The 27,660-nt window shown below is 37.6% G+C and overlaps 1 protein-coding gene across 3 annotated transcripts in view; it reads right to left on the minus strand.

Moving 5' to 3' along the window:
• The window catches only part of adamts9 (ADAM metallopeptidase with thrombospondin type 1 motif, 9), a 70,242-nt gene extending 44,730 nt beyond the window's left edge, over positions 1 to 25,512 (minus strand). Inside the window, exons 1-23 of one of the 3 annotated variants that reach the window (XM_058791158.1) lie at positions 24,899 to 25,512; positions 23,733 to 24,115; positions 20,494 to 20,653; positions 19,024 to 19,193; positions 17,885 to 17,968; positions 17,626 to 17,750; positions 17,225 to 17,265; positions 17,035 to 17,140; positions 15,311 to 15,457; positions 14,893 to 15,034; positions 14,523 to 14,627; positions 13,351 to 13,496; positions 12,866 to 13,047; positions 12,000 to 12,136; positions 11,757 to 11,874; positions 11,464 to 11,559; positions 7,569 to 7,735; positions 7,299 to 7,428; positions 6,942 to 7,068; positions 3,132 to 3,342; positions 2,846 to 3,007; positions 2,538 to 2,699; positions 428 to 547 (exon numbers count right to left, since the gene is read on the minus strand). In XM_058791158.1, the coding sequence (XP_058647141.1) occupies positions 428 to 547; positions 2,538 to 2,699; positions 2,846 to 3,007; positions 3,132 to 3,342; positions 6,942 to 7,068; positions 7,299 to 7,428; positions 7,569 to 7,735; positions 11,464 to 11,559; positions 11,757 to 11,874; positions 12,000 to 12,136; positions 12,866 to 13,047; positions 13,351 to 13,496; positions 14,523 to 14,627; positions 14,893 to 15,034; positions 15,311 to 15,457; positions 17,035 to 17,140; positions 17,225 to 17,265; positions 17,626 to 17,750; positions 17,885 to 17,968; positions 19,024 to 19,193; positions 20,494 to 20,653; positions 23,733 to 24,115; positions 24,899 to 24,995 (3,318 nt within the window). In that variant the 5' untranslated portion in view covers positions 24,996 to 25,512. The other 2 variants (XM_058791156.1, XM_058791159.1) reach the window with 2 other exon arrangements.
• Positions 25,513 to 27,660: the final 2,148 nt, after the last annotated feature.

Genomic DNA, 27,660 nt, shown 5'->3' on the forward strand with positions numbered 1-27,660 from the left:
ACATCAACTGTTTGGTTGCCAACATTCTTTAAAATGTCTTCTTTTACATTCAACAAAAAAAACAACAACTTGTAAATGCTGACAGAATTTTCATTTTTTGGATGAACTATATGTATCATCAGTTCCACAAATCCTGTCCATTTCAAGGCAAAACAGTGTTTGCAATAACGGTAACGCATGATATCCAAGGTTTCTTAATTGTGCTGTGGTTCAGCTATTAAAAGCAACTTTTAACCCACTCCCTGGCTTCTTGCTCTTTCATTTCATCAAGCATACAGCAAATTGAACCAGGAAGACTAGTTCTCTCCTTTATGGTTTTCAGTAGTCATATTATGAAAAACTAGCACAGTTCTTCATTCGCAATCAATAATGAGAAAGAGAGAAATGTATGAGAGTCAGTGTGAATGTTAGAGATCAATGCTCCTACCTGAGTGTCTGTTGGACGTGTTGCTGCATTACATTCAGAGTCATCCATGACAGAGCCGTACGAGCCAACCACACACTTCACAGCTCTCATCTGATAGCCCGGGCCACATGTGGTGGTACACTACACACACAAATAAAGAGGGAGGTCAGTTAGGGACAGTATATTATTTAATGTTACATTGCAATGCCTATGAATTACCCAGGAGAATAAGTTGAGATTTAAGACTGCCACTATTGGACTGCTGGCATCAATCCAGCACTGATGTGATAAGCACCCACATGGGCAACCTGGGATGTGGGCCAGTAATTTGTCCACCTTTCTCCTTTTCTTTATCTCTTTTTCTCATCGCTGGCTTGACTGCAACAAGGTCAAGCTGGTGTGGCAGCATTTGCAGCTAGACCGCATATATCGCTTCAGTAAAGCACCTCAAACATGCATTTATCATGATTGCTTAATCTATGCAAGAGTGATGTCTAATCTCTATCATACTTTAGGACTTAAAGATAGTTTGCCGACACAAATGCTACAAATTATATGATTCCCCTCTGGGTGATCTCTGGAAAAAATCTATTTGCTTTTCTGTAGACAGTCATAAACTGCTCAAGTGGATAGAACACAGATTATCCATGAATAGATGATATTCACATGGTGTCTGCAAGTTTTAAAAAGTATTTAAGATGGATTTTGTAACAAAAAGCTTAAAAAAGATTTTAACACCACATTCTGCTCAACTGTATGATTGGTAATAGGCTAAAAAAAACTGGATTATATTCAATACTCTTAAATTACTTGATTTTAAGTAAATTCTTTTTAACTGATTATTCATCTAAGACTCCTGAAAAAGACTACCACAGTTTAAAAAAAAGCATCTGTTTTCAACATTAATATAATTATCAAATGTTTCTTAAAGGGACCCCAAAATGCAAATTTTGTCATAAAATTCAGATTGAACCACTGATGGCAGATGGACTATTTTGACTATGTTTTTTTTTATACTTTTCTGTGCCTTGACAGTGTCATTTACTTGGCAGTCAATGGGACAGTCACAAGCCTCCCGGTTTTCATCCTAAATATCTTAAATTGTGTTCCGAGGACGAATGAAGCTTTTACGGGATTGGAACGACATGGGGGTAAGTGATTAATGACCAAATTTGCATTTTGGGGTGGAGTATCCCTTTAAGCACAAAATCAGCATATCAGAAAGATATATGAAGAATCATGTGTCATAGCTGCCGAAAATTCAGAGCTGCTATTATGCAACAAATTGAATTTTTAAATATATAAAAAATAGAAAACAGATATTTTAAATTGTAATAAAATTTCACAATATTACTGTTTTTACTGTATTTTCGATCAAATAAATGCAGCCTTCTTTCAATAAAATAAAATCTTGCCAACTCTAAACTTTTGAATGGCAGTGTTTATATTACTTTTTTGGTATTCAACGGTGCTTATCATATAAATCAGAATGAAAAAAGTCTATTATCACCTTTGCAATAATATCAAATATCCTGCAGTACAAGCTCAAAAAATGGCACATTCACATAGATGTTTTAAAGCAGCACAGTGTTTTTCACTATTGAATGTTGATTATTGATTTCCACGTAAAGCTGACAACCCCCTGCTCTGATGACATTTTATTTAAGTACATGCAGCAAAGCATCGTAAATCAGCTGCCTAGTGAGAAGCAAGTTTTTCAATGAACTAATGTGGGACTTCTGTGAATAACATTTAAAACTTATTTTAAAAAGCAAATGAAACACGTTTTTTCAGGGATCCACAGACCTTATAAACAGCATAGCTATGTCTGTTTCAGATGTGTTCCACATCGAAGCAAAAGTACCAAATGTTGTTCTTTGTCTGGTCCCTAACCTCGTTCAATTTTTGTGGTCACTTTCCGCCCACACAGCAGCTGTGATAATCTGTTTACATAATTTGATTTTATATCTGCCAGCTATGACTGCACTGACTACTGGAAATTACATTGCATTATCACAATACACTTCAATTTTCATTTCACAGGCATAAGCATCAAATATACTTCATGTAATACCTGACATACCTAAACATGTCATGCACCTAAATACTGTTTTTTTTGTTTATTTCTCACCTGTCCCCAGGGTCCCACCTGCCAGGAGGCACATTCTTGCTGTTGGCAGGCCTGTACTGACTCTGGTTTGGAGGAATCACAGAAGCGATCATCCAAACGCTCCTCTCCAAACTGACACCAAGTCTGGCGGTGCTTATAGCCCTTGCCACATGTCACTAAACACTACAAAATGAATTCCAAAGTAGCATTAGAATAAGTCATGGTGAAAGACTAAATTTTTACTTTGATGGTTTAAGCATAGTCTGCATAAATCCAGATTACATTTGAAGCTGCCCATGTTTTCATGGGATGCTTTGGTCGGTGTTTACCTCAGACCAGTCTCCAGTTTTCCACTGAGGACACAGGAACTCATTACAAGGTTGGACTGTGAGCTTTTCTTGTGGGTTACACTTGGTTTCGTCATCAGTTTCTGCTGACTTTCCACATACTGCACTCCTACGACGTGTTCCTGTTCCACAGCTCCTGGAGCACTAGAAAACCAAGAAAAAAATCCTCATAGTAAGTCACATGTCAAATATAATACAGTCCACATTCTTTCAAGTACATGAATATATTTAACTAAAGCTGATTTGAGACCAATGAGGTTTTTCACACCTCAGACCAGGAAGAGTACTCCCATCCACCAGGGTTGCAGTCTCCATGGCACACCTCCTTGTCTTCAGGCTTGCGCTGGTTGCTGCAATATCGGTCGTCAACCTTCTGGGTTTTCCCATCCAACCTGCTCTGTTTGATGCAGTAAATGTACAAAGTCCTAAAGCCCACACCACAAGTGGCTGTACATTCGCTTTTGCGAACAACCTGCCACCTGTAAATTGAAGAAATGCAACAAAGTTAAAGCCCATGAAGCCTTATTTCTGGTTTCATTACAAAAATGAACTACATAAATAAATAGACTCATTAAAAAGTTAAGATTTTTTTTATTACAACGCTTTAGATTACAACCTGGAATGTACTGCGTAAGTAAACAGAATTTACAGTGTAACTTTTTTTGTAATTATAGTGTACCTATTCAGTACCTTTGTGTAAGTATAAGGGAATAATATGTGAAGTTTGGGGAATAAAGGGGTAATAACCTGTAAAATTACAAATTATTTCTACTGTAAGTATTTTGAAACTAAGTGGTACCTATTCTAATATTACGTGGTATGTAGTCTATGCAACAATCTTATATGTGCAAGCGATTTAGCAAAAATGTACACTGTGTAGGCCTACTTTTTAAAGACACTAGGTTATTGTTTCAGTCCAAACGCTCGGTTGAGACTGTTGCGTCAACCCAGTTTGAGTTGATATCAGCAATAAAAGTAACCCAACGGTCCTGGGTTAGGAACAGTGTTGCCAAGTCCGCGGTTTTCCCGGGGAACCCCCCTTGAAACACGACTGGGCTAGTTTTGAGTAGGAATTGGGTGGGTTTTGTTGTGAAAACCTGGCAACCCTGGTTAGGAACGTGGAGGCTCAAACGCGAACGGTTCTGTGTGCGACGAAATCCATGTCTGCGGTGCTTAAAATGGAAACGTAGAAAATAGGGAAAAAACAATCGAAGTGCAGACGAGGGATAACTTTGAATCTGTGTTCGTTTAAAACTGGAGCAGTGAATGTGCTGATCGGGAACTGGAAACAGCTTAAATGGCGCTTGAGACGACTCTATCCGTGTTTGCGGCGCTCATGACAGGAATATGTGTCAACAATACAAGTAAACTAATCCAAGCGAAGAGGAGAGAGATTTTTGAAACTGACTGGAATGTGTTCTTTTAAAACTGGAGAGTTTTGTCTGAGTATGTTCTCACAACATTGAGCAGTAAAGCCGGGAACTGAAGTAGTCAAAATGGTGCTTGAGGACATGGATCACAACGATAAAAACAAAGACGGTAAAATCCTGCCAGTTCGCTATAATACAAAGTTTAATATTGACTTTCAGTGTTTATTACTGTGTGTTTATTGACGTGATGGTTTGGCCATAATAGTTTAACTTCGTCAGTGGGTGAAAAATATGAACAAATTGAACAAAATCTTAATTTTGTTCTTAAACAATCTTTTCAAAAGAATTTGGTTTAACTTAACTGTATAAGCTGTATAAGTATGGAGTTGCTTTGCTTTTTCTGAAATGGTGTAATAAATGTTTATCTTTTATTATCTTTTGCCTGTGTTGTTACTGTTCTCATATTGTGTGTGATTTTCAATTAAAAACACAAATTTCAAATAATATTTGAATTAAATAAAACAGTCACCATGTTTATTGATATATTACCTGATATATAATGTATGACCTACTGTATAAACAATCGTTTTAGAGCAATTTGTTGTAGCTACGTACCCTGTAACTACATGGAACAAGTAGGTAACAAAGCACCACTTTAATTTACAGCCCGCAAATGTTGTATTTACCCTGTAACTACATGGAACAAGTATGTTACAAAGCACCACTTTAATTTACAGCCCGCAAATGTTGTATTTACCCTGAAACTACATGGAACAAGGAGGTAACAAAGCACCACTTTAATTTACAGCCCGCAACTGTTGTATTTACCCTGTAACTACATGGAACAAGGAGGTAACAGAGCACCAATTTAATTTACAGCCCGCAAATGTTGTATTTACTCTGTAACTACATGGAACAAGGAGGTAACAGAGCACCAATTTAATTTACAGCCCGCAAATGTTGTATTTACTCTGTAACTACATGGAATAAGGGGGGAACAAGCACCGCTTTAATTTACAGCCTGCGACTGTTGTATTTACCCTGTAACTACATGGAACAAAGAGGTAACAAAGCACCACTTTAATTTACAGCCCACAAATGTTGTATTTACACTGTAACTACATGGAATAAGGGAGGAATAAGTTGGGCTTAAACACAGAACAAGTGTATTTTGCACAGTAATTACAGAGAAAAAAATTGCACTAGTTTTACTTTTAATTGTTTGATGGCCAAACAATCCTTTTCTTTTTCTTTTTTTTTCTTTTTATAAAAACATCACAATATACATCCACTGAAATACTAATGTTGTATCATGCATTTTTTTCTGTGAACAGCTGGAAAGAAGCAAGCTTGTTTTAAGCTGCATTGAACCTTGATGGTATATCATACAAAGCTATTTAGTGATAGTGGTTTTGTGAAGTTGCTGGTGTGACTCAGCTGAGATCGACGAATAAGCTTTCATAAGGTAAGCTGACTTGTGAATTATAGCAGAAACTCATTAACTCATTTCACTAGATGTCCAGTTTTGTTGTTCAGTAATCATCATGTTTCCTTTAATAATAGAATGGTTAAAAATACCTAGGCCTATAATAAAATACCAGTATAAAATTATACAAAGAATATTGTCTTTCTAAATCACTCCTAAACATAAGATTATTGTTTAGGCCATACCACATGATATTAGAATAGGTACCCCTTAGTTTCAAAATACTTACAGTATAAATGATTTGTAATTTTACAGGTTGTTACCCCTTTATTCCCCAAACGTTGCATATTATTCCCCTATACTTGCACAATAATTACAAAAATGTTACGCAGCAACTTCAGTTTACTTACGCAGTTCTTTGCAGGTTGCATATCTGGTTGTTATCCCTTTATTACCCAAACATAACATATTGTTCCCTTATACCTACACGTCCATTCTTTATAGGTGCACTATAATTACAGAAACGTACACTGTAAATTCAGTATACTTACATAGTTCTTTGCGGGTTGCAATCTAAAGCGTTACCGATTTTTGCAGGGACTTTTTGCCCAGAACAGAACCATACCGCAAATCCAAACTGTATGCTAAGTGTCAATCATTTTGACGATAGTGGTCCTGACAGAAATTAAAATTCTGTCATTAATTACTCACCCTCATGTTGTTCCAAACCCGTAAGACCTTTGTTCATCTTCGGAACACAAACACAAAAAGATATTTTTGATGAAATCAGAGTGCTTTCTTGACCCTGCACAGACAGCAATGTAACTGAAATGTTCCCAGACCCAGAAACGTACTTAGGACATAGTTAAAATAGTCCATGTGATTACGGTTTAACTGTAATTTTACAAGCTACGATAATACTTTTTGTGCGCAAAGAAAACAAAAATAACAACGTTATTCAACAATTCTTCTCTTCTGCATCACTGTCCTCCGCCATTATCAAGAGTACCACGACGCATGCGTGTGCATTCTTCTGTTTGTAAACAAGGCGCAGCGCATGCATGTTCTACGGAAAGCAGCATGTTCTACAGGATCAGAAAACTCTTGGATTTCATCAAAAATATATTTTTTGTTTGTTCCGAAGATGAACAAATGTCTTTCAGGTTTGGAATGACATGAGGGTGAGTAATTAATGACAGAAATTTCATTTTTGGGTGAACTATCCTTTTAACTTCTTTCACACACACAAAAGTTTATGAAACTAGTGAATGTGGACATGTACCTGAGTTCACAGTCTGTGTTGCATGGCTCAGAGATCACAGCTGGTTTGGGAGAGCCATGGCACCGCTGATCAGACACAACCACTCGATCTGACTCACGACTGCACAAGATTTTCCTCTTGCGCTCTCCTGATGCACATAACATACAGCACAAGACATACACAAGTTCAAACACATGTTTGTGATCTAGACAAAGAAAGAAAAAAGAAAGTTCCTCATTGCATTCTCCAAATTTCCAAAAAACACTGAACTAGATGACCCTGCCAGCATTAAATGTCTGGTTCAAGTTTACCGAATTCTAAACTGACTTTTCTGGCACATGTTTCACAAAAAATATTTGTTGCTTCTCTCACACCCACCTTGGCACAAAAGACTGCAATCCTGCCACGGGCCATATGCATCCCAGAAAAACTGCTGAGGTTTGTCCTCTATGGGAATGTTGTAGGAATACCTGACATCAGGGTTATAGAGGTTACCTACGGATAGCACCTAGTTGGAAAAGATCACATATAGGCCAAAAGTATGGTGTTACAAAGATTTTAAACATTATTCACACGTTGTTAAAATGTGAGGTTTCACAATGTAAGACAACAAAAAAGTTCAAACTGAATTCATTGATGCCGTATTACCTGGATAATAATCTCCTCTTCTATGCGGTCAGTGCAGTTGATTCTCTCAACAACATGGTCAGAGCCGCTGTATTCAATAACAGCATTCCCTACTCTGACTTCCCTTTTAAACATACTGACCACAAAATCTCCATTGAGTAAATATTCTCCACGGCTGTTAGACAAGGCTGCAAAACAAAAATGAAACAACATGCATACTTTATTTTCTTCATGTTCAAGTACAAAAACAAATATATATTCAGCCATGCCACAGGATAAATAATTAAATGGTGTCTATTTGTTTAAACTCAAATATGTCTCATTACAAGACCTGCATGACCTAAGGAATAAAACATTTTCATTTACAGTCAGATTTAGCAACAGTCAGGGCAGATTAGGCTTAACGGGGTAAAGAAATCCAGCATTCCGTGAAGAGGCCACGTCTTGCTCTACTGAAGTCAGTGTGCTTCAAAAAATGCACACTAATGTGATTATGTGGCTAATTTCCTGAGTTACTTTCCTCACTACTTCACACATTACAATGGCCAACCCCTGCTCCTCATACATAAACACACATAAATGCACCAACTTACACCTACACTTAGGCATGCAAAGATATCAATAAACACACAGTAATCTGCTGAAAACAGCATATATTTCCTTAGGTTTATAGAGTTCAGAAGCATTAACACAAATATGTTTATGAAAACAATTGCAAAAGCCTCTTGTAAGTTAGCTTGCAGTAAATCTTGACATCAATTCACCTATGGCACATCAAAGCCATAGGATTCATTTTAAATTAGGATTGATCACAATGAATATGCAAATCAATTTCCCATTTGACAACTGTCTTGCAATGATGCATAAAGCATCACCACTAACTGAATTATAGCATGCTTTAAAGACTCTTGACATAAATATTACATTTTTACAAGGGATGCATGATATTTTAGTGCCATATTGTTATCTGTCAATTTGAGAGATTATTAAAACTTGTCAGCCAGTGTTGGATATTTAATCGTATGCTCATTTGTCATTATATTTGCCAACGTATAATCTTCATTTAAAGTTAATCTTTAAATAATTAAATAACTTTTTTTTTTAATTCAATACTGTGTAGCATTTAGTATTTTACAGATTTAAGTATTATATATATATAGTTTTTTTTTTTACTTAAGAGGTTTGCTTTAATTTTTTTAGTGTTAATTTTGATTTTAGTTTAATTCTAGTTTTCATTTAATTTTAGTTAACATTTATTTAACTTTTTTTTTTGCACTTTATTAATTTTTCAAACATGTTTAGACAAAAAAAGTTCAAACAATTACATAATTATGTATTTTCTTTCCCTACCCTGTTCTACAACCTTAAATTAATAGAAAGTAAAAATAATAATAAATAAATAACCAAACAACCAATACATAATTATATGAATAACTGATTAACAATATTAACAGTGCTTACTGTACAAAATAGCAGGATACATTTCAATATTTTGTTATCAAACAGACATATCAAAGTCAATTTTGTTAACAAAAGTAAATAAGTGGTCACAAAAAAAAAACTAAAAAAGCGGGGGGCGGGGGGGCGGGGTCACTTCAATAGTCTTTCTGTGTAGATATATAAGTAAGCATGACATAACCAAGTATATTAAAGTCAGATGGCCTTTCTAAAACTTCAGTCCTATTAATTAGTTAGAAGGTAGGGTCTTCATCTTTTCAAAATATGTAATCATAGGTTTCCAAATTTTATTACATTTTTGGATGGATCCTTTTTTGACATATTAAATTTTTTCTAGTTTCAAATATAATATCAAATCACAAATCCACATTGAAGTTTTTGGTGGATTTTTTTAATTTCCATTCCAACAATATTCTCCTTCTTGCTAATAGTGAAGCAAAAGCAAAAACATTTTCCATATTGTTAGTCAAAGGTATTCCATGTTCTGGCACTCCAAAGATAGCAATTTCAACACAGGGTGTTATATTCAAGTTAAAGGCTTCATTTAGTGTTTTAAATACAAGTGTCCAGTAGTTTTTCAGTTTTTGGCAGGACCAAAACATATGAATAAGGTCAGCTTTATCACTTTTGCATCGATCACATCTGTCTGATAAATTTTTGAAAGTCTAGATTTAGTGTAATATGTTCGGTGAAGTATCTTAAATTGTATAAGACTAAGGTGTGCACAGGTGGTTGATCCATTTACTCTTTTTAGGGCATCATCCCATATTTCATCAATTATTACAGAGTCTATATCTTCGGTCCACTTTTCTTAAATTTTTTCAATTGAAGTATTGCTTGCAGACACAATTATATTGTATAATGCAGAAATTTGACCTTTGGGGTCATAGGAATCTGTAAAATGTTATCCATTACTGAGGTAGGGGGCAGGTTAGGAAAGGTGGAACCTTGAGATTGAATAAAATGTCGGACTTGAAAATAACGGAACGGGTTAGATTGCGCTAGCTGAAATTTCTGTAGAAGGTCGTTGAAACTAGTGAAAGTGTTATCAATGTAAAAATCACTGCATTTAGTCAATCCAATACTCTGCCACTGTACGTAGGTGTAGTCTATTTTAATGGCGGGGAATAGAGGGTTGTTACTGAGAGGGCTTAACAAGGAGAAGTCCTTAAGTTTGTACGTTTGTGTTGAACTTACGACTGGGTTTGAGGTATACTGATAAGGGGAGAAGGGTAGTTTCATTGTTATTAAGGCGTGAAGTGATGTAGAAATACAAGTACCTGCTTCTGCCTTACACCTATCTGTCTCTGGGAAATTATACCAACAGTTGACTTTTTGAAGATTTGCTGCCCAGTAATATCCCATAAAATTAGGTAAAGCTAAACCTCCTTGAAATCGCCCGTCTTTCAGAAAGGTCTTTATTAATTCTTGGGTTGTTCCCTTTCCATAAAAATGATGTTATGAGCTTATTTAATGTACGAAAAAAGGCTTTTGGGATAAAAACTGGCAGGGACTGGAATAAGTATAAAAATTTAGGTAGGACATTAATTTTAATACAATTTACTCTACCTGCTAAAGACAGGTATAATGTGTCCCATCTGTGTAGATCAGTTTTAATTTTATTTATAAGGGGTAAAAAGTAATTTTAATATAGACATGAAAAGGTTTGAGTAATATGTACTCCTAAGTATTTAAAGCCGGATTGGGAGATATGAAATGGGAGGGATGAAGTTTTAATTTGTAGAGCCAGAGGACTAATGGGAAAGCATACACTTTTAGAAAAATTTTATTTATATCCTGAGAAACTGCCAAAGACAGAAAGATTTTGCATTATTTTTGGGACATTTTCAACTGGGTTTGAAATATATAATAACAGGTTGTCTGCATATAAAGAAACTCTATGTTCTATACCCATCCTATCAATGCCCTTTATGGACTGTAGAGATTTAAGCATTATAGACAGTGGTTCAATCGCTTATGCAAAAAGAAGGGGACTTAAAGGGCATCCTTGTCTTGTGCCTCTTAGTATTGGGAGAAATTGTGAGCGTGCTTTGTTTGTTATAACAGAGACTTTAGGGGTAGAATAAAGCAAATGAATCCAATTTACATATTTTGGCCCAAAGCCAAACCTATTCAATATTAAAAATAAATAGCCCCACTCAATTCTATCAAATGCTTTTTCTGCATCCAGGGAAACCACAACCTCTGGGATCTCCCTGGATGCAGGAGAGTACAGGACCCCCAGGAGCTTCCTAGGATTTTATTTTTAATTACAAAATAGTATATCATTTTAATATAATATGAAAATAATTATCAGCATCCATATTGGCCACAATTATCAGTGCATGTCTAATTTTTATTATTACTTTTCCAAGTTTTATTTAAATCCTCTGAACTACCATTGAACTACTTTTATTATGTTATTGTATTTAATGTCTAATGTAATTTCTTGTCTTACCGAGGTAGTTATCGTCCTCTGGTTTCCCTGAGTAGCTGTGTTGTCTCACATCTATGTTTGTAGCACCGCTGGGAATACGCACCACAACATTGTAACCTGTAAAAAAGCAGAAATCAACAAAATACTCTTCCAAAAATATTATTATAGAGTAAATATTATTGTTCTTTTGGTCTGTAATTGGGCTGAACTGCGTGGAATTGAAGCGAATCAAGCTAAATTTGAAATAAACTGCTTTGGGTTACTTTGACCAACGTGGAAAGAACTGCACTAAAATAAAAGCCTGTGTCACCTACCATAATGCACTATGTTGAATGTTCCTGCCACAGTCTTGCAAGATGAGTTATCCCCACCACACACTCCACACTTATCTCTCCTGGCCTTGGAGTTTAACACGTGGTCACATCCTGCTTGCTGCAGAAACAGAATGGGGAATTAATTCAAAGGACACTTGAACAGGACTAATGCTTCAGGTTATGCAGGATATTCGCTGATTTAAGGTGCATTTTCACACCACATAGACACACAAATGCACCCACCCTGCACAGGCCCTGTACACAGATGTCGTTGGTATCAGGCCCACACTGCGTGCCATCAGTAACTCTGTCCCTGAGTTGGTAGTAAGCTGTACTGCCCGCCACACGACAGAATAGCTTACAGCGATCCTTCATTAGAACTACAGCACACACAGCCATGAGAAAGAGTTAATACAGTCTGACTTACTGTATTTAGGACATTGATAATATGTTTCTCGTCACAGCTATTCATCTTTGTTCCACACAATTAACTTAATTAAAATCTAATTGTGTTTGGTAATTTGAAGACTTTGTAGCGAGGTCTTTTAAGCTCCCAATCACAACAGAGCAAAGCACCATAAATATAGCCAAAACTACTGGTGTACATTTAAGCTTTGTGTGAGGAACAGACCATGGCTGCGATTCTCAAAAGCATCGTAAGCTAAGTTGATCGTAGAGACCACCGGTGGCTTACGATGCTTTTGGGAAATACAGCCCATGTCATTATTCAGTAAAACTCTTCTTCTCTAGTGAGCTGTTAAATCAAGAACTGCTGTTATTGGATCATTGAATCAGTGAGTTGGAAATTGGATCGTCATTCTTTCGAGAGGGTTCTTTCAATTGATTCAGTTTAAATATCAGACTAAATCATTCGTTCACATAAGTTTTTGAGTCACTTTTCAGAACTTAACAGACATGGTCACTATGATCTTTCGTTTTTGAAACAGACCTGCATTAATATTTTTCAAAAATGTAAAGGTTTGGAATAACATGACGGTGATATTTTAATATTCATGTTTAAATATTCATTTCTGAGTGAACTATCCCTTGAATTTTTTATTCTACAACCCATTACGTGCCAGCTGCAACCACAGAACTAAATCCCTTACTTCCGCTATACTTTGGCACCCAGCGGACATTTGGAGGTAGACCATTGATGTTGAAGTGCCGCCCATCAAAATTGGCACACTGTTCCTCCCTGAAGTCTTTCTTTTGCTTGGAGCATGGCTCAGAGTTACAGGAACGGAATTTCATTCTGCGTCCAACACAATACTTCCCCCCATTTCTGGGCCTAAAAGTCATGAAAACACATAAACAGAGCACATATTCACATTGAGAAAATGTAACTACAGTATAAATAAAACTTTCTTTCATAGAAAGTCCCTTTTGCTTTCTTGATGACGTTTCTGTCTGACTGCAATTTAAATTGAGCAAAACCTGCTGTCTACCCATGTACATTAAGTAAACAATCTCTTTTGAAGAATATTCCTCTTCAGGATGGCTGTGCTGCTGTCATTTGTCAAGGAACATTGAGAAACCTGGTGCCAATTCACAGTCCAGTGAGAATGCAAGACTACAAAGAGCGGCAGCTTACACGGGTCGGTTGCACTCGCGCACAGCGATCTTGATTCCCCCTCCGCAGGTCCTTGAGCATGTGCCAAAGGGACTCCAGACACCCCAGGCCCCCTCTACTGGAACAGATTCATGCTCTTTATGGATGCACAGGCCATGTTTACAATGCTGCAAGCAAGGAGCAAACACAGAAAAGATGAGATCATTGCAGAACCAGTCAGTGCAGCCTGCTTGCTATAAAGTTCACCAACTAGAATGAGGAGGAATGATGTTGATACACAGACACTATGACAATTCAAAGTGTGTTTTGTTTCACTCAAAACCCTTGTCAAGCATCTAAGTTATCAATTATCAATCCATGGTAATTACATAATAGGTTCTGGGACTCCACCTTTTTTGATGCAGAAATCTTCTCTGAAGATCCCTTTCATACGATTTATGTCAACTTATTTTAATGGCAATAAACTTCATGGAGCAAAGCGGCAAGCTACAGCATTATTCCACCATCAAACTGCACATGGGTCAAGCCTTGTGATGCAATGCTCAGATTTAAAACAGTTTCACCCAATGATTACCAGGCAATCCACATATTATGGGTGGTCCCAGCGTGAAAATCAAAACAAGCTGCAAGAGACCGGTCCTGTGCATATCTAGATAAATCAAGCCGCATGATACCACACCGAAAGCATATGACATGCAGGGAAAAACAATGTATGGCAGCAATTCAATGTTGAGATATGTAGCAACTGTGTAAAACTTCCCTTCTGTGATGCTATCTTTTCATATGGAGGTCATGAGAAATGCATTGCTGTTCACAATCACTACCACTACACAAGTCTGACTTGGGTTCACAATCTGGGAAACATTGTAAAACAGAGACAGGGGCAAAGCAGTATATCAGTGAGGATGAGTGTCATTGTGGAAGTGATTTGGTTGCTATTTGGGGGAAATATGTGTTTAAAACTAATCACATACTCTCCACAAGCAACCAGCCAAATGTATTATTGCTTCACAATAGAAAATGCAACACAAATCTTATCTTTAAAAGGACAGTTCACCCAAAAATGACAGTCCTATCATAATTTATTCACCCTCATGTCAGTTAACACAAAAGAAGATATTGTTGGGATCTAAACAACAATGGAGCATAATGTCTAAATAAATATGTTCACATTTGATTTACTGAGTGCTTACCTTTCCAGGAGAACACTCTGTCCCATCGGCCCATGGCATGTGTTGGGTCCGGCAGCCACGCTGGACTCCTTCTGGACTGGTGCACCACAACCTTCGACACTGTGTCTGCACAACATCCAAACACTTACTGTTAGCTTAAACAACTCTTAAACATGCACTCTTACTCACAAAATTTGTACTGACACTTGTTTTTTCTGCACACGTAACATGCTTTGAATGTCACTTTGATATTACTAACAAGCTGTACTATGGATTCTCTTTATGGCTTTTTATTAAAAACATCTCCATAAATAATATTAGACAGCAGATAATACACAGTAGAAAACGGCCATGTCAGTATGTTATGCAATTCCCTGAGGGATCTTCTCACCATATATGGGCACACCTGTGTCCCAGACCCAAATATCAGCTCACATTGTTTATTGACGCTGTATATCTGTCCAGGCAGCTGCTGGGACAAACTGTATGGCCTAGAAACTGGCTCATCGAGCAAACACTCACCATACCCTGTGCTAATGATAAATGTTCAACAAATGAGCTGAAGAAAAACAAAACAAACAAGACACAAACAACACAAATGATCTCAGTAAGTGACAGAAGACAAAAAAAATTAATCTTTTCCGTTTGCTACAGATGACGTTGTTTCCATCTCAATTGAGAATGTTTAGAAGAAAACAAATGCACATTGATGCTGGACATGTGGGGCTCAACATCAAGAGTTCAAACCAATATCACAGGTTTCAACAACATCCTGTGACTGTGTGGAGTGTGAAATGGGGTTTACATACTCGAGGAACTCTGTGATGTATTTCCGACTACATTTGGACCACATCCAAGGATTGGTGTAATAGTTGAGCGTAGGGGCCATCACATGTTGCTGGTTCTTGACTCCATCCTCCTTGCATTTATTACTGTCATCGTGAGGCATGTTGAACCTAAGGGCATGATTGAAAACACACATGCAAACAGGACAAGATGGTGAGCAGGTTCAGGACACGTACTCTGATCTGCACACTGACCAAAACCAGGTATTTTCACATTTGTACCACAATCCTACTATGAAAATATATATTTTTTTTTATGAATTTGGAAATAAAACAAAGGTTATTGGAATACATTTGAAAAGAAAATACTATTTCAGTCTTTCTACTTCAAAATTTCACATTTATTTCAATGTGCTACTTGATGTTTCTTTGTAATTTGTGGGAATGTTACAAGCAATTTTTTCACTGTATTAAAAAGCTGGGCAATTATATATATATAAATATAAATAATATGATGATAGCAAAGGTAACCTAAATGTAAAAATAGAAAATAGGGGAAATGATAATGAACATCCAAAAGGATATTTCAGTAAATATGTGGTGAATACAGCATAAAATAAGTGTTCATTTTAGTTCAGTTTTTTTTTTTTTCATTTGTCGTCAATAACCTGTATTATTTATATTAGCATTAAATAGACCTTTTGCCACCCCGCTACCTAGATATTGCTAGCAATATTGCCAGTATTAAAAAACCTATATCAGTTGGCCACCAGTAAGGAAAGTAATAATCCCATGAGCAGCAGAACATATCAAATTCTGGGACAACCATAGGGGAGAGAGGTGGTACGCGCTGCATAGCACTGTACAGCACCAAGACTAAATCCTCAGTCAAGCACATGGCACTGATGTCACCACCTGCCACCGGATAAGAATGGAATTCAAAAAGAGAGTTTGTTTAAAGGCCTTTTAGAGGTCATTTCCATATGACTGTACATGCAAACTTAGGCATAGATGCATTTGCCAATATCGTGGCATAAATATTGGCCTTTTATTTAAGATTTTTGCCAAGCTGAAAACTGAAATAGGAACAGATACAGATAGAATGTTTGTTTTACTGTACTTGACCATCATGAGACCGCTGTACATCATGAGACCTCATTTATTTAGATAATTTACCTCCAAGACTCTATCTAAAAAACCCAGAGCATAACTAAGTCATTTCAGCAGTGATGAACAGACCTTGAGAAGTTGCACACACTCTTATCGAGCTGTACAAATGGCAATGACATCTCCCCAAAACATACCAAAATAAAAGACTCACAACTAAAAAATAGGGAAAAAAAGGCAGTGAAGAGGCCTGAGAAATTTGCAGACTGGTGGACCTTGAAGAAGTGGAGTGTTTTAAAAGTACTTTAAAAAAACGTAGAACACAATAGTAGATAAATGATTTAAAGACAATTTAGTTCTAGGTATAATAAGAGCTCTTCACAAGCAAATTCAGTGTGACAAACAGCATTTATAATGCAGGAGATGTTCAAAAAGTATTTGGACACTTAAGCCACACTCAAAACTTAAAAATAAATGATTTAAAGACAATTATTTGAACACTTAAGCCACACTTAAAACTTAAAATGCATGACTGTCATTGTGCTAGATAGCCAAAAATGAACTCAAGTGGCATTTATTTTTGAAGGGGGAAGGCACGCACACATTTACAAAGTGAAATATTTCACAAAAATAGTACTCACACATGGCCAAGCTCATGAGCGATGGTGAAAGCAGTACTGAGTCCATTATCCTCATTAATACTGCAACTTCTGTAGGGATCACAAACTGTACCCAGCTCAGCAAGACCTGAAAGTGCATGAGAGAACACTGTAGTTAAACTGTCAACTTTAATATGATCATAATCACCATTTTCACACAAAGATGATTTACCTAAAGTGTCACACTTGTCCCGTGCTCGACAGATGTCCTGCCTAAAAACAAAAAAAGGACAAGGCTTCACAAATTTGGATATTCTTTTATCTTGCATTTGTGTCTGTGCTTTGCTTTCTTATTTATGCATGCACACATGGCCTTGAAAAGTATAACCTAAGTAGCTGTAGCACCATAAATAATTACTTTGTTACTCAAATAATTCCTGTACTGTTTTGCTCAATGTTCACAACAAGTATAAAGTTTCTGTGTTGCCAAATGAATGGAACTGAAATCATACTGTGGAGAGAGGACACAAAACATCACACAACTAGACCTATCGCATGAGCAACTTACCTGTGAGCAATAGGAATAAGTAAAGAAAAAAAAAATCGAAATCATTCCATAAAAATCGTTCTTACCTTGTGATTAGGATAGCGGTGTCGTGATGCGAGTGATGATTGTCATCCGGGTGGTTCTGACTCTGCTGCCATATGCAGAAGTTTTTCAAACTGGCTTGTGCATTGAAAGAGATAGCGGGACCATCCTATAGAAGAACAAAGACAGATGATAACATTTGAATAAGATTAAGGATTAACTGTAATAAACTGCTTATGTACATTTTAAAAGCGCTCTTAATGCAACCATTAATTACCACACTTCCGCACAAAGAACTCTTACCAGCTCATTCTTTATGATGACCAACTTCACAATAACAATGTTAATCAGGTTTCCAATGCTGGGATCCTTATAGATGGAGGAAACCTAAGTGAGAGCACACAGACAATTGGTATTCATTGTCAGAGCTTCTAATTACTTTACAGCAGGGGTCTCAAACTACAGCCCTATGAGAGTTTCAGCTATTATATTATACACTACTGTTCAGAACTGTTTGGGGTCAGTAAGATTGTAAGAAATTATTCTTTTATTCTGCAAGGATGCATTAAATTGATCAAAAGTTTTCAAAAATATGATATAACTCCTTTCACCATTGATAAGAATAAGAAATGTATTAGAATGAATTCTGAAAGATCATGCGACACTGAAGACTGTGGTAATAGCTGCTCGAAATTCAGTTTTGTCATCAGAGAAATAAGTTACTTTTTTAAAAATATAGTAACATAGAAAAAAACAGTTTTTTTTTTTTTTTATTCACATTAATTTTACTGTAATTTGATCAAATATGCAGCCTTGATGAGCATAAGAGACTTTCAAAAACCTTTTCAAATGTTTTTGAGTGGTAATACATATAAAAATTGGAGAACATAATCTAACCTGTGGGATCCTGTAATTTCAGTTTGAGACCCCTGCTTTATAAGAAAGTGATCTTTTGCAATCATCTCGATGTAACTAAAGACACCACTGACAAAATGTTTCAATCAAAATATCATCACTCAAAATTTGAAAGTGCTTGGTAGGGTGGTTTTTATATTTGCTGCCTTGATTTTTTGATTTCTGAATTTCAATACACAAAGACCCCTTTGAACACGTGATGTTAACCTCAGCTGTTGAAAAAAAAAAAATGTTTCTTGGCCATTGAGAACTAGCTTGTGCTGCCAGATCCTGCTGAGAATTCAGCCTTTGCCAAGATCAAAATATAGGTCATCTAACCTCCCTGTGAGTTCCAACGAAAAAGCATCTAAAGCATGCAGTCCATGCAACATACCTGATTTTATTTGTTTTATATTCAACATTCATCAAGCCTGTCAGAAATAATCTGTCCCGTAAGAGCATAGTAAGAGCAAGAGCACCAGACCTAAAGCAAACCCAGACACAAACCCATCAAACCAGGAGACTATTGTTAACTGGGCATAACTTACGATGGACATCAGTGTAAGAATGTAGTGCTGGAGGTTGCTTCCATGATGTTCCACCATCTTGCTGTCTGCCACAACCATGACTTCAACAAAACGGGGGTAGGAGAGGAAACGCTTTGATCTCCGGTGTGGCTTGGAGTCACTGCTTTCATTAGCGGAATTGTGCTTGTTTTCTGAGGAGGGGAAGGGGGCAGAGAAGAGTCTGGAATTAAGAGTCTCCAGGTCGGACAACATGCTTGAGGGCGACTTTCTCTTCAGTCTGTTCTTGTGTCTGCGGTGTGGCTCTTTATGTCCTGCATTGAAGGAGGAAAACAATACATGTTAAGAAATTAAATGAAGTGATTATGCATCCAAGGAGGGTTAATCATTATCTATATTAGATGTTAATATGGATTGTTGACAGGTGAGCCTCCATAAAAGTGAATGCATGGCACCGCTTAGGGTCAGTAAAAGTTAGTTTGAACTGAAGAATGTTTCTTGAGTGCCAATCAGTCTATTAGAATGATTTCCGAAGGATCGTGTGACACTGAAGACTGGCTAAAAATTCAGCTTTGCCATCACAGGAATAAATTCCATTTAAAATATGAAAAATAATATTTCACAGAAAAGTGTACTGGGAATAAAAAAAACCTATTCCACTAGACAAAAAGAAAGCCACAATGGCGCTTTCAATAAAACTCTTGCAAACTAAAATAAGCTCTTCTCCCAGCACTTTTGGGGGCTAAACATTTCCTTTACATAAGACAATACCAAAGAATACCAAAGGGGTAATTCAAAAAACAAAGCTGCTGTTGAGCGCTATTGATACGCAGCAGGGTGCATTAGCCCAGTCCAAATTTATTTTTGTAACACTGAATTTACAAACACTTAAAACTAGCATTGCTTTACTAGAATGCTTCTCACCACGTGGCTTTCATGGTAGTGGGCCTCTTGAGTTTCCTTATCTTCAGGCCACAGGAAGTGCAAGAGTCAACAGGATTTTGTGGCAGTAAACTAAGATTGGAATGATACCAAGAACTTCCAAAATGATTTTTCCTGTTCCACTGACTTCTACTCAATGACATTTCAAAATAGAAAAGCAAAGGATGCGAAAGAAACCATGAATAGCTCTATGAGTATTTGAATGCCAATGATAGCATATCCGTTTCCGTGCCTAGAAGCGTTGTGGTGTGCTTATATTCATAATCATATTTAGATTTACAGAATTATAACTGGTTAATTTAATTATGCGTTAACATACCATTTTCAAAACTACATAGAAACAATATGGTAAATGAATGCTTCTTATCTTGAATATGAGTCAGTACAATGCACTGGGAGTCGTTGAATTCACTGCAGTGATGCAAGATTCAGTACGGTCCAGCACAGTTTTGTTATTATAAATATGACTGACATTGGTTTACTTTAAAGTTTAAAATCAGTTGTTTTACCTCTCAAAACTTTTCCACTCAAAATGTAAGTCTTCCTGCTTACCTGAAGTTTCACATGAAGTTGAGTCATCTACAGTCTTTTTTGAGGCATCTTTTCTGTACACGACATGAGGTTTGATGTGTTCTTCTTCATAATGTTCACCATTGTAGCTATGAAGGGGCTCCACAAAAAACTCCCCTTCTGGTGACCTGAAAGTGCCAAGCTAAAACAAACAACAAAGTTTAAATTGGTCCACAGCCAGTGAAGTCTATAGACACATTCTGTGTGTGACTGTAAATTGCCCTTACAACTTCCCCCTAAGATTTGATTTACGTACAAATCCTAAGTGGCTGATGGAGTGATAAAGTAAACATACATTGCATGCATATCGGTGTACTGGCCTCAGGGGGGTAATGAATGCAGAATGTTGTTGATAACTATCAGAACATTCTGCTATACTTACGAAGCATAAAGTTTTGAAATGTGAATTTCCTAAAAGCCAGCGAGAAGCACATTGGTAAATGCTCTCCTTATCTTCAAGAACAAACATATTGAACAGGTTTGAGGCCGGTTGTTTGTATTACAGATAACACATTTTAGACAAATTGTTTGTATATATCTGAGTATTAAGGGATACAAACAGGCCATCCCAAACAAGCCTGACAAATTTACTAAAAATCGCCTGAGATTCTGTATAAGAATACATATGCAATAATTTTAACATTAAAACAGGGATGCACCGATACCACTTTTTCAGTGCTCGTCCGATACTTTTACTTTTATTTTTGGTACTTGCCGATACCGAGTACCGATACCGATATTTTCATTGCATTTGTAAATTTTTTAAATATTGGGTACAGAAACCAAAAGAGCATGTACAATGTTAATTGGTTAACATCATTTATCAAATAGATACAGTCAAACCTAAATTTATTCAGACACCTTCAACTTTTCTCACATTATCACAGTTTATTCACTATAGTTTATGGTAATAAAATATGACAGGAACTCAGAGTTAAACTGTGTCAGAAGAAATTCAGCTTGATAATGTCAGATAACTTTGATAGAAAGGTATGTGATGGATTACAATCAACCAAAATTATTCAGACAGCTGTTAGTATGACAATATTTACACAACTATCAGTACTTTGTCTGGCAACCCTTAGCCTTAATGACAGCCTGTAGTCTCCTGGGCATTCTGTCAACCAGGTTCATGCAAACCTGAACTTCAATTTTTTTCCCAGACTTGGTCTGAAAAATTTGTTGGTTTCAAATTTGTATCAATTTTTGGATATAACATGTCACAGTTTAGTTTATTTTGCTGTCCTCACTTACATAAATGAACTATAGTATTCTGCACCCACTAGTAAAAAATATCAAAAATTATATTTGGTCTCTGAATAATTTTTGGTTTGACTGTATATCCTTCGGTTATTTTCACACTTAATTATGCACATTAAAATGTATTTTACAAGTTTTTGTTACTTTCACTGTTGATTTGTTGTGCTCTATGGTACATCATCTTTAATTTAATAGCATTAGAGCTGCTCCATCGCAGTGGCTTAGTACTGTAATCACGCGTTTTGCTGTAATAATGAAGGGAACCACTCGTTATAAATCTCCTAACTGTGATATTTTCAGAAATAGAAGTCGCGTTTTTCTTTTCATCTCAAACATGCTGTGATTTATATTCCAAACCACTCATATAATGCAGAAACACTCATGAAGCAAGTAAAACGCGCAACACGCGCACGTATTTGTACTGGTGAGAGGGACAAGCGCATTTCACACAGGCTGCTAGTTTCACTTTCGCCAGAAAGTCGTGTATGCTTAAGGTTGAAAATAAATGATGTGTATAGTGAATGCCCCTATAAATTGTCTTATATTTACGATTTTGTTTCAATCCAAATGATCCATGCTATGTGAGCGAACATCAATAAAGATCACACAACAGAAGTGCGCGCGCGCTCTATCTCTCCCTCTCTCCCTCCCTACCGTTAAGTAACTTACTTGCTTACTTGTTTTTGACATATCCGAACGAACTACAAACTTTCCAGTGATGTCTGTGAGAAAGGGATATTCACTCGACAAGCTCGCGCATCTGCGCCGGGGCGCGCTCAATCCACTCAGCGCTTTACTTTTCAGCTCGCGCAGATCAGCTATAAAGGCATTAATACTGAATGTTTAACATTATTCAGTGCATACATCTGCTTCGTAGACATCCTTAATCTCTAATAACTCCATTCTGCTGCCTGTTGTCGTGTTTCTTTGTCTGCATATGGCACTTATCACATGCTGTGTGGTATCGGCGTTTGGTATCGGGGCATTATAACGAGTACGAGTACCGGAGCTCAGTATCGGTGCATCCCTACATTAAAATACCATATAACCATATGATCTCCAGGCTACAGGCACTCTATAGCCTACTAATGGGGGTAGTTGTGTAGTGTAATCTAGGCAGGTAATCCAAACTTTAGTTTTGTTTTGTTTTTTTAATTTTTTTTTTTTTTTACGTTTTTTTTTTTTATGTTTTGAATATTTTAAAGTTAAATCAATATGTTCAGTTGTTATGGTGCTTGAGGACAATCAAGAGCAAACTCAAATGCAAACATCAGATTAATTGAAAAGGCGGCTAATTAGGGACACAGATCCTTCCGCTTTCAATGAAAGCCTACAGCTTTCATGATAGCATATTGAAAAATATTGAACATCTAATGCTTTCTGACAATCTCAATTGACAGACATTCAAAAGTAACCAAATATTCTTACATTGAAATTGACCCCCGTACACGTTCGGTTTTAATTAAGCAACCTAAAGCATTTCAGATGAAACGATTCGGAAGAACCGATTCGGGAGAACCGATTCACTAGTTCGTTCCCAAGACTACTTTTGATCTGTGAGAAACGGCGTTACATGGCGCGAATTCGAACTCACGTTCACATCAGCAGATGACATCTGAGTCCCATATATGGACTGCCGCTGACGTCAGCACACTACTGCTGCTTATGCCACTGATGAGTGTGCGTCATCCAGCTCATTTACAGAGCGTAATTTTGTGATACATTATTTAATATGTTGGGAAAATACTTTCGAAGCGATCTGTCTCAAAACGGGGTGCGCATGTATCCGACTAACCTGCACCAAACTTCTTTGTAAGTGTGCGCGTAATTATGTAACCACATATGAAGGATCTTGAGTGCATATGAACATTTGCAAAGTTTCCGAATGCATACTGCGACCCGTATCGCATAAATTATTATTAAGATAATTATTATTATTAATAAACTTTTATTAAACTCACCAAACCGGAGCAAAGGCTTATTACTGCGGTATGCTCCTGCCCAGCGTTCACATGTCCTTTATAAAAGCATTGCTGATACTCCGTGTCCTCCTCCTCCCCCTCTTCTGAATTATAACCTTCACTGGATGCTCCGAGGATCGTGACAGTGTAAACTGGCGCAATAAATCCCGACTCGAGCGTAAGATTAAGGTAATAGTCCTGCCCAAAGGCAGATATCTGGTAATAGGCGTGCGGAGAGGTCCAATGATGGGAGATGTTGCCGGTTACTGGGTCGGTACTCCGCTTTCTCCTCTTGAAGTGCACGCCCGTTGGCAGTTTGTCACCGGCTTCACTCACTCTGGCCGGAGTTACAATCTCATACGCGCCAAACTGCGATAATTTCGCTGTGGTAGAAAAGAGAGATTGAATAGTAAAATTAAGTAACAACAAGTGAGTCATTCTATAAATGTCGTTTGCAGTTACTTTTAAAGTACATTTTTGTGACATTTAAACATTTTTGTGATATTTAAACTTTTTTTTTTTTTTTTTATCATACAAACTGTCTAAATGGTCGAGTATTGCACTGCGCGTCAATGTAACTAACAGGTAACAGGGTTGACAGTTTTAAATTTTAATTTGCCATTACAAGATAGCGGAACTACACTTCCTAGAAAGACAATTAATTAAGCTAATGTCGATATTTCTTGAAATACCTGCTTTTTAGTAATCAATAATCATGGTAACATTGTTGACAGTGTAAGATCGTTCCCTACTGATAAACATAAAACATAAAGTGATGAAAAAGAGAACACTTAAACATATCCTTGAATAGTTCACTTTTTAGAGAGAGAGAGAGAGAGAGTGTGACAGAATTCTTATCAAATAGGGAAATATAAGAGTAACAGGGTTGATGCATAACCTAGGAAAGTTTTCTTTAAATAATTAATTGTCAGCCTACACTACTTACAGAAATATATTGAAAAATCTCCATCAAAATAGTAGCTAACAGTGTTTTCCCCCCCTAAGACTCCACGAGATAAATCAGGTGTCAGTCAGTTACTATTACTCGAAGGCTCTTCATACAGCGCGCTATGAGCTCTGAAGCAAGCAAGGAAAAGTCATTCATTCTCCGCGCCTCAGGTTCTGAGTTGAATGAGAGAGTAAAAGATCACGAAAAGAGCTCGTACCTTCCTCTGAACCTCGCGGTGTCCCTGCTGAAGCTAGTGCATTCATAAAATCAGAGAGTAATACTAAAAAACTTAGTCCCCAGAAGAACAAAAACATGATTGTCCACTTTAAAAAAAAAAATGAATGCAAGCAAGCCCGAATTCAGTTTTCCGCTGTTCCTTGAAGCCGCGCTCAGCCGGGATTTCTACCGTACGGTTGCCACATCCAAAACGTTTCTCCTCTACTTTATAGAAGTGACTTCCATGTCGCTAACAAGCGCTCGGTCGGAGCTCTTGGTTTGCATGCATAATACCAGAAAGGGGGTCGATGCAACTGTGGTGGTCTCCAGTTTGCTGATTACTTTAGCCGAGACTTGGGCGTACTCTAAGAGACACCCCTCTTCAGAAAGCCACTCCTGCCATATGTGTCGCTAATGCAGCGTGTAGACTAAACTTCATTTTAAAATCACTGGATATGCTACTCATAACGATCATGCGCACGTGCATTTTGTTCTTGTTCCTACCTCAGACTGTGGAGTTATGGCTACATTCAGTTCCGTTGCCTTTCTCTCATAAGATAGTTCTTAGTCTAATTGACGTTTACATTAATGCAAACAGCTTTGAGTCAATAAATATGCTGTAAACTTCTTCATTTAAAGAGCAAAGAGCGCTGTAAATTTGACCACCTGACCTTCAACAAAATCTTGAATAGAATATGACATGATATATATTACTGATAAAGTCCACTGAGGTTTCTCTTGTATATTCTCTTGTATTCTCTTGTAGTTTCCCTCTTCTTGGTCTGTTTTTAAGCATTTGTGTCTGTCCCAACACCTGTGTCCCAGCAATGTGCATTTATATGACTGATAAGTGTTTTTCAGTGGCCAATGCTGATACCAGTTATTAGGCAGCAGGGTGGCTGAATACTAATATACAATGCTGATATTTGTGATGTAGACTATTATAAAGCAGTTGAGACATATTCTTGTATGCTGAAATTAACAATTTTATGCAAGATTCACAAAAATATACACTGAACAAAATTATAAACGCAACACTTTTGTTTTTGCCCCCATTTTTCATTAGCTGAACTTTAATTAGTTGACTTTTTCTATGTACACAAAAGGCCTATTTTTCTCAAATATTGTTCACAAATCTGTTTAAATCTGTGTTAGTGAGCACTTCTCCTTTGCCGAGATAATCCATCCATCTCAGCATGATTATTGCACAGGTGTGCCTTAGGCTGGCCACAATAAAAGGCCACTCTAAAATGTGCAGTTTTATCACACAGCACAATGCCACAGATGTTGCAAGTTTTAAGGGAGCGTGCAATTGGCATGCTGACTGCAGGGATGTCCACCAGAGCTGTTGCCCGTTAATTGAATGTTCATTTCTCTACCATAAGCTGTCTCCAAAGGCGTTTCAGAGAATTTGGCAGTACATCCGACCGGCCTCACAACCGCAGATCACGTGTAACCACACCAGCCCAGGACCTCCACATCCAGCATCTTCACCTCCAAGATCGTCTGAGACCAGCCACCTGGACAGCTGCTGCAACAGTCGGTTGGCATAACCAAAGAATTTCTGCACAAACTGTCAGAAACCGTCTCAGGGAAGCTCATCTGCATGCTCGTCGTCCTCATCGGGGTCTCGACCTGACTGCAGTTCGTCGTCGTAACCGACTTGAGTGGACAAATGCTCACATTCAATGGCGTCTGGCACTTTGGAGAGGTGTTCTCTTCACGGATGAATCCCAGTTTTCACTGTACAGGGCAGATGGCAGACAGCGTGTATGGCGTCGTGTGGTGAGCGGTTTGCTGATGTCAACATTGTGGATCGAGTGGCCCATGGTGGCGGTGGGGTTATGATATGGGCGGGCGTATGTTATGGACAACGAACACAGGTGCATTTTATTGATGGCATTTTGAATGTACAGAGATACCGTGACGAGATCCTGAGGCCCATTGTTGTGCCATTCATCCACGACCATCACCTCATGTTGCAGCATGATAATGCACGGCCCCATGTTGCAAGGATCTGTACACAATTCCTGGAAGCTGAAAACATCCCAGTTCTTGCATGGCCAGCATACTCACCGGACATGTCACCCATTGAGCATGTTTGGGATGCTCTGGATCGGCGTATACGGCAGCGTGTTCCAGTTCCTGCCAATATCCAGCAACTTCGCACATCCATTGAAGAGGAGTGGACCAACATTTCACAGGCCGCAATCAACAACCTGATCAACTCTATGCGAAGGAGATGTGTTGCACTGCGTGAGGCAAATGGTGGTCACACCAGATACTGACTGGTTTTTGGACCCCCCCGGACCCCCCAATACAGTAAAACTGCACATTTTAGAGTGGCCTTTTATTGTGGCCAGCCTAAGGCACACCTGTGCAATAATCATGCTGTCTAATCAGCATCTTGATATGCCACACCTGTGAGGTGGATGGAGTATCTCGGCAAAGGAGAAGTGCTCACTAACACAGATTTACACAGATTTGTGAACAATATTTGAGCGAAATAGGCCTTTTGTGTACATAGAAAAAGTCTTAGATCTTTGAATTCAGTTTTCCATTAGGTTTAGATGAAAAGAGTGGGAGATTCTATCTACACTGTAAGATTTCCTGGAGTGAATATGGATTTCGCTATATGCACCAGCTGTAAGGCTCCTTAAAGGAAAGTATGAATGAGTGAGAGAGAGGCTGACTGTAGCGTGTCGGACTTGCGATCCTGTAACAAGGGTGACCTCAAGTCAGTGTAAACTTCACTTCCTCTCG

This window comes from Onychostoma macrolepis, chromosome 11 (genome assembly GCF_012432095.1).
Source record: "Onychostoma macrolepis isolate SWU-2019 chromosome 11, ASM1243209v1, whole genome shotgun sequence".
NCBI lineage: Eukaryota > Metazoa > Chordata > Actinopteri > Cypriniformes > Cyprinidae > Onychostoma > Onychostoma macrolepis.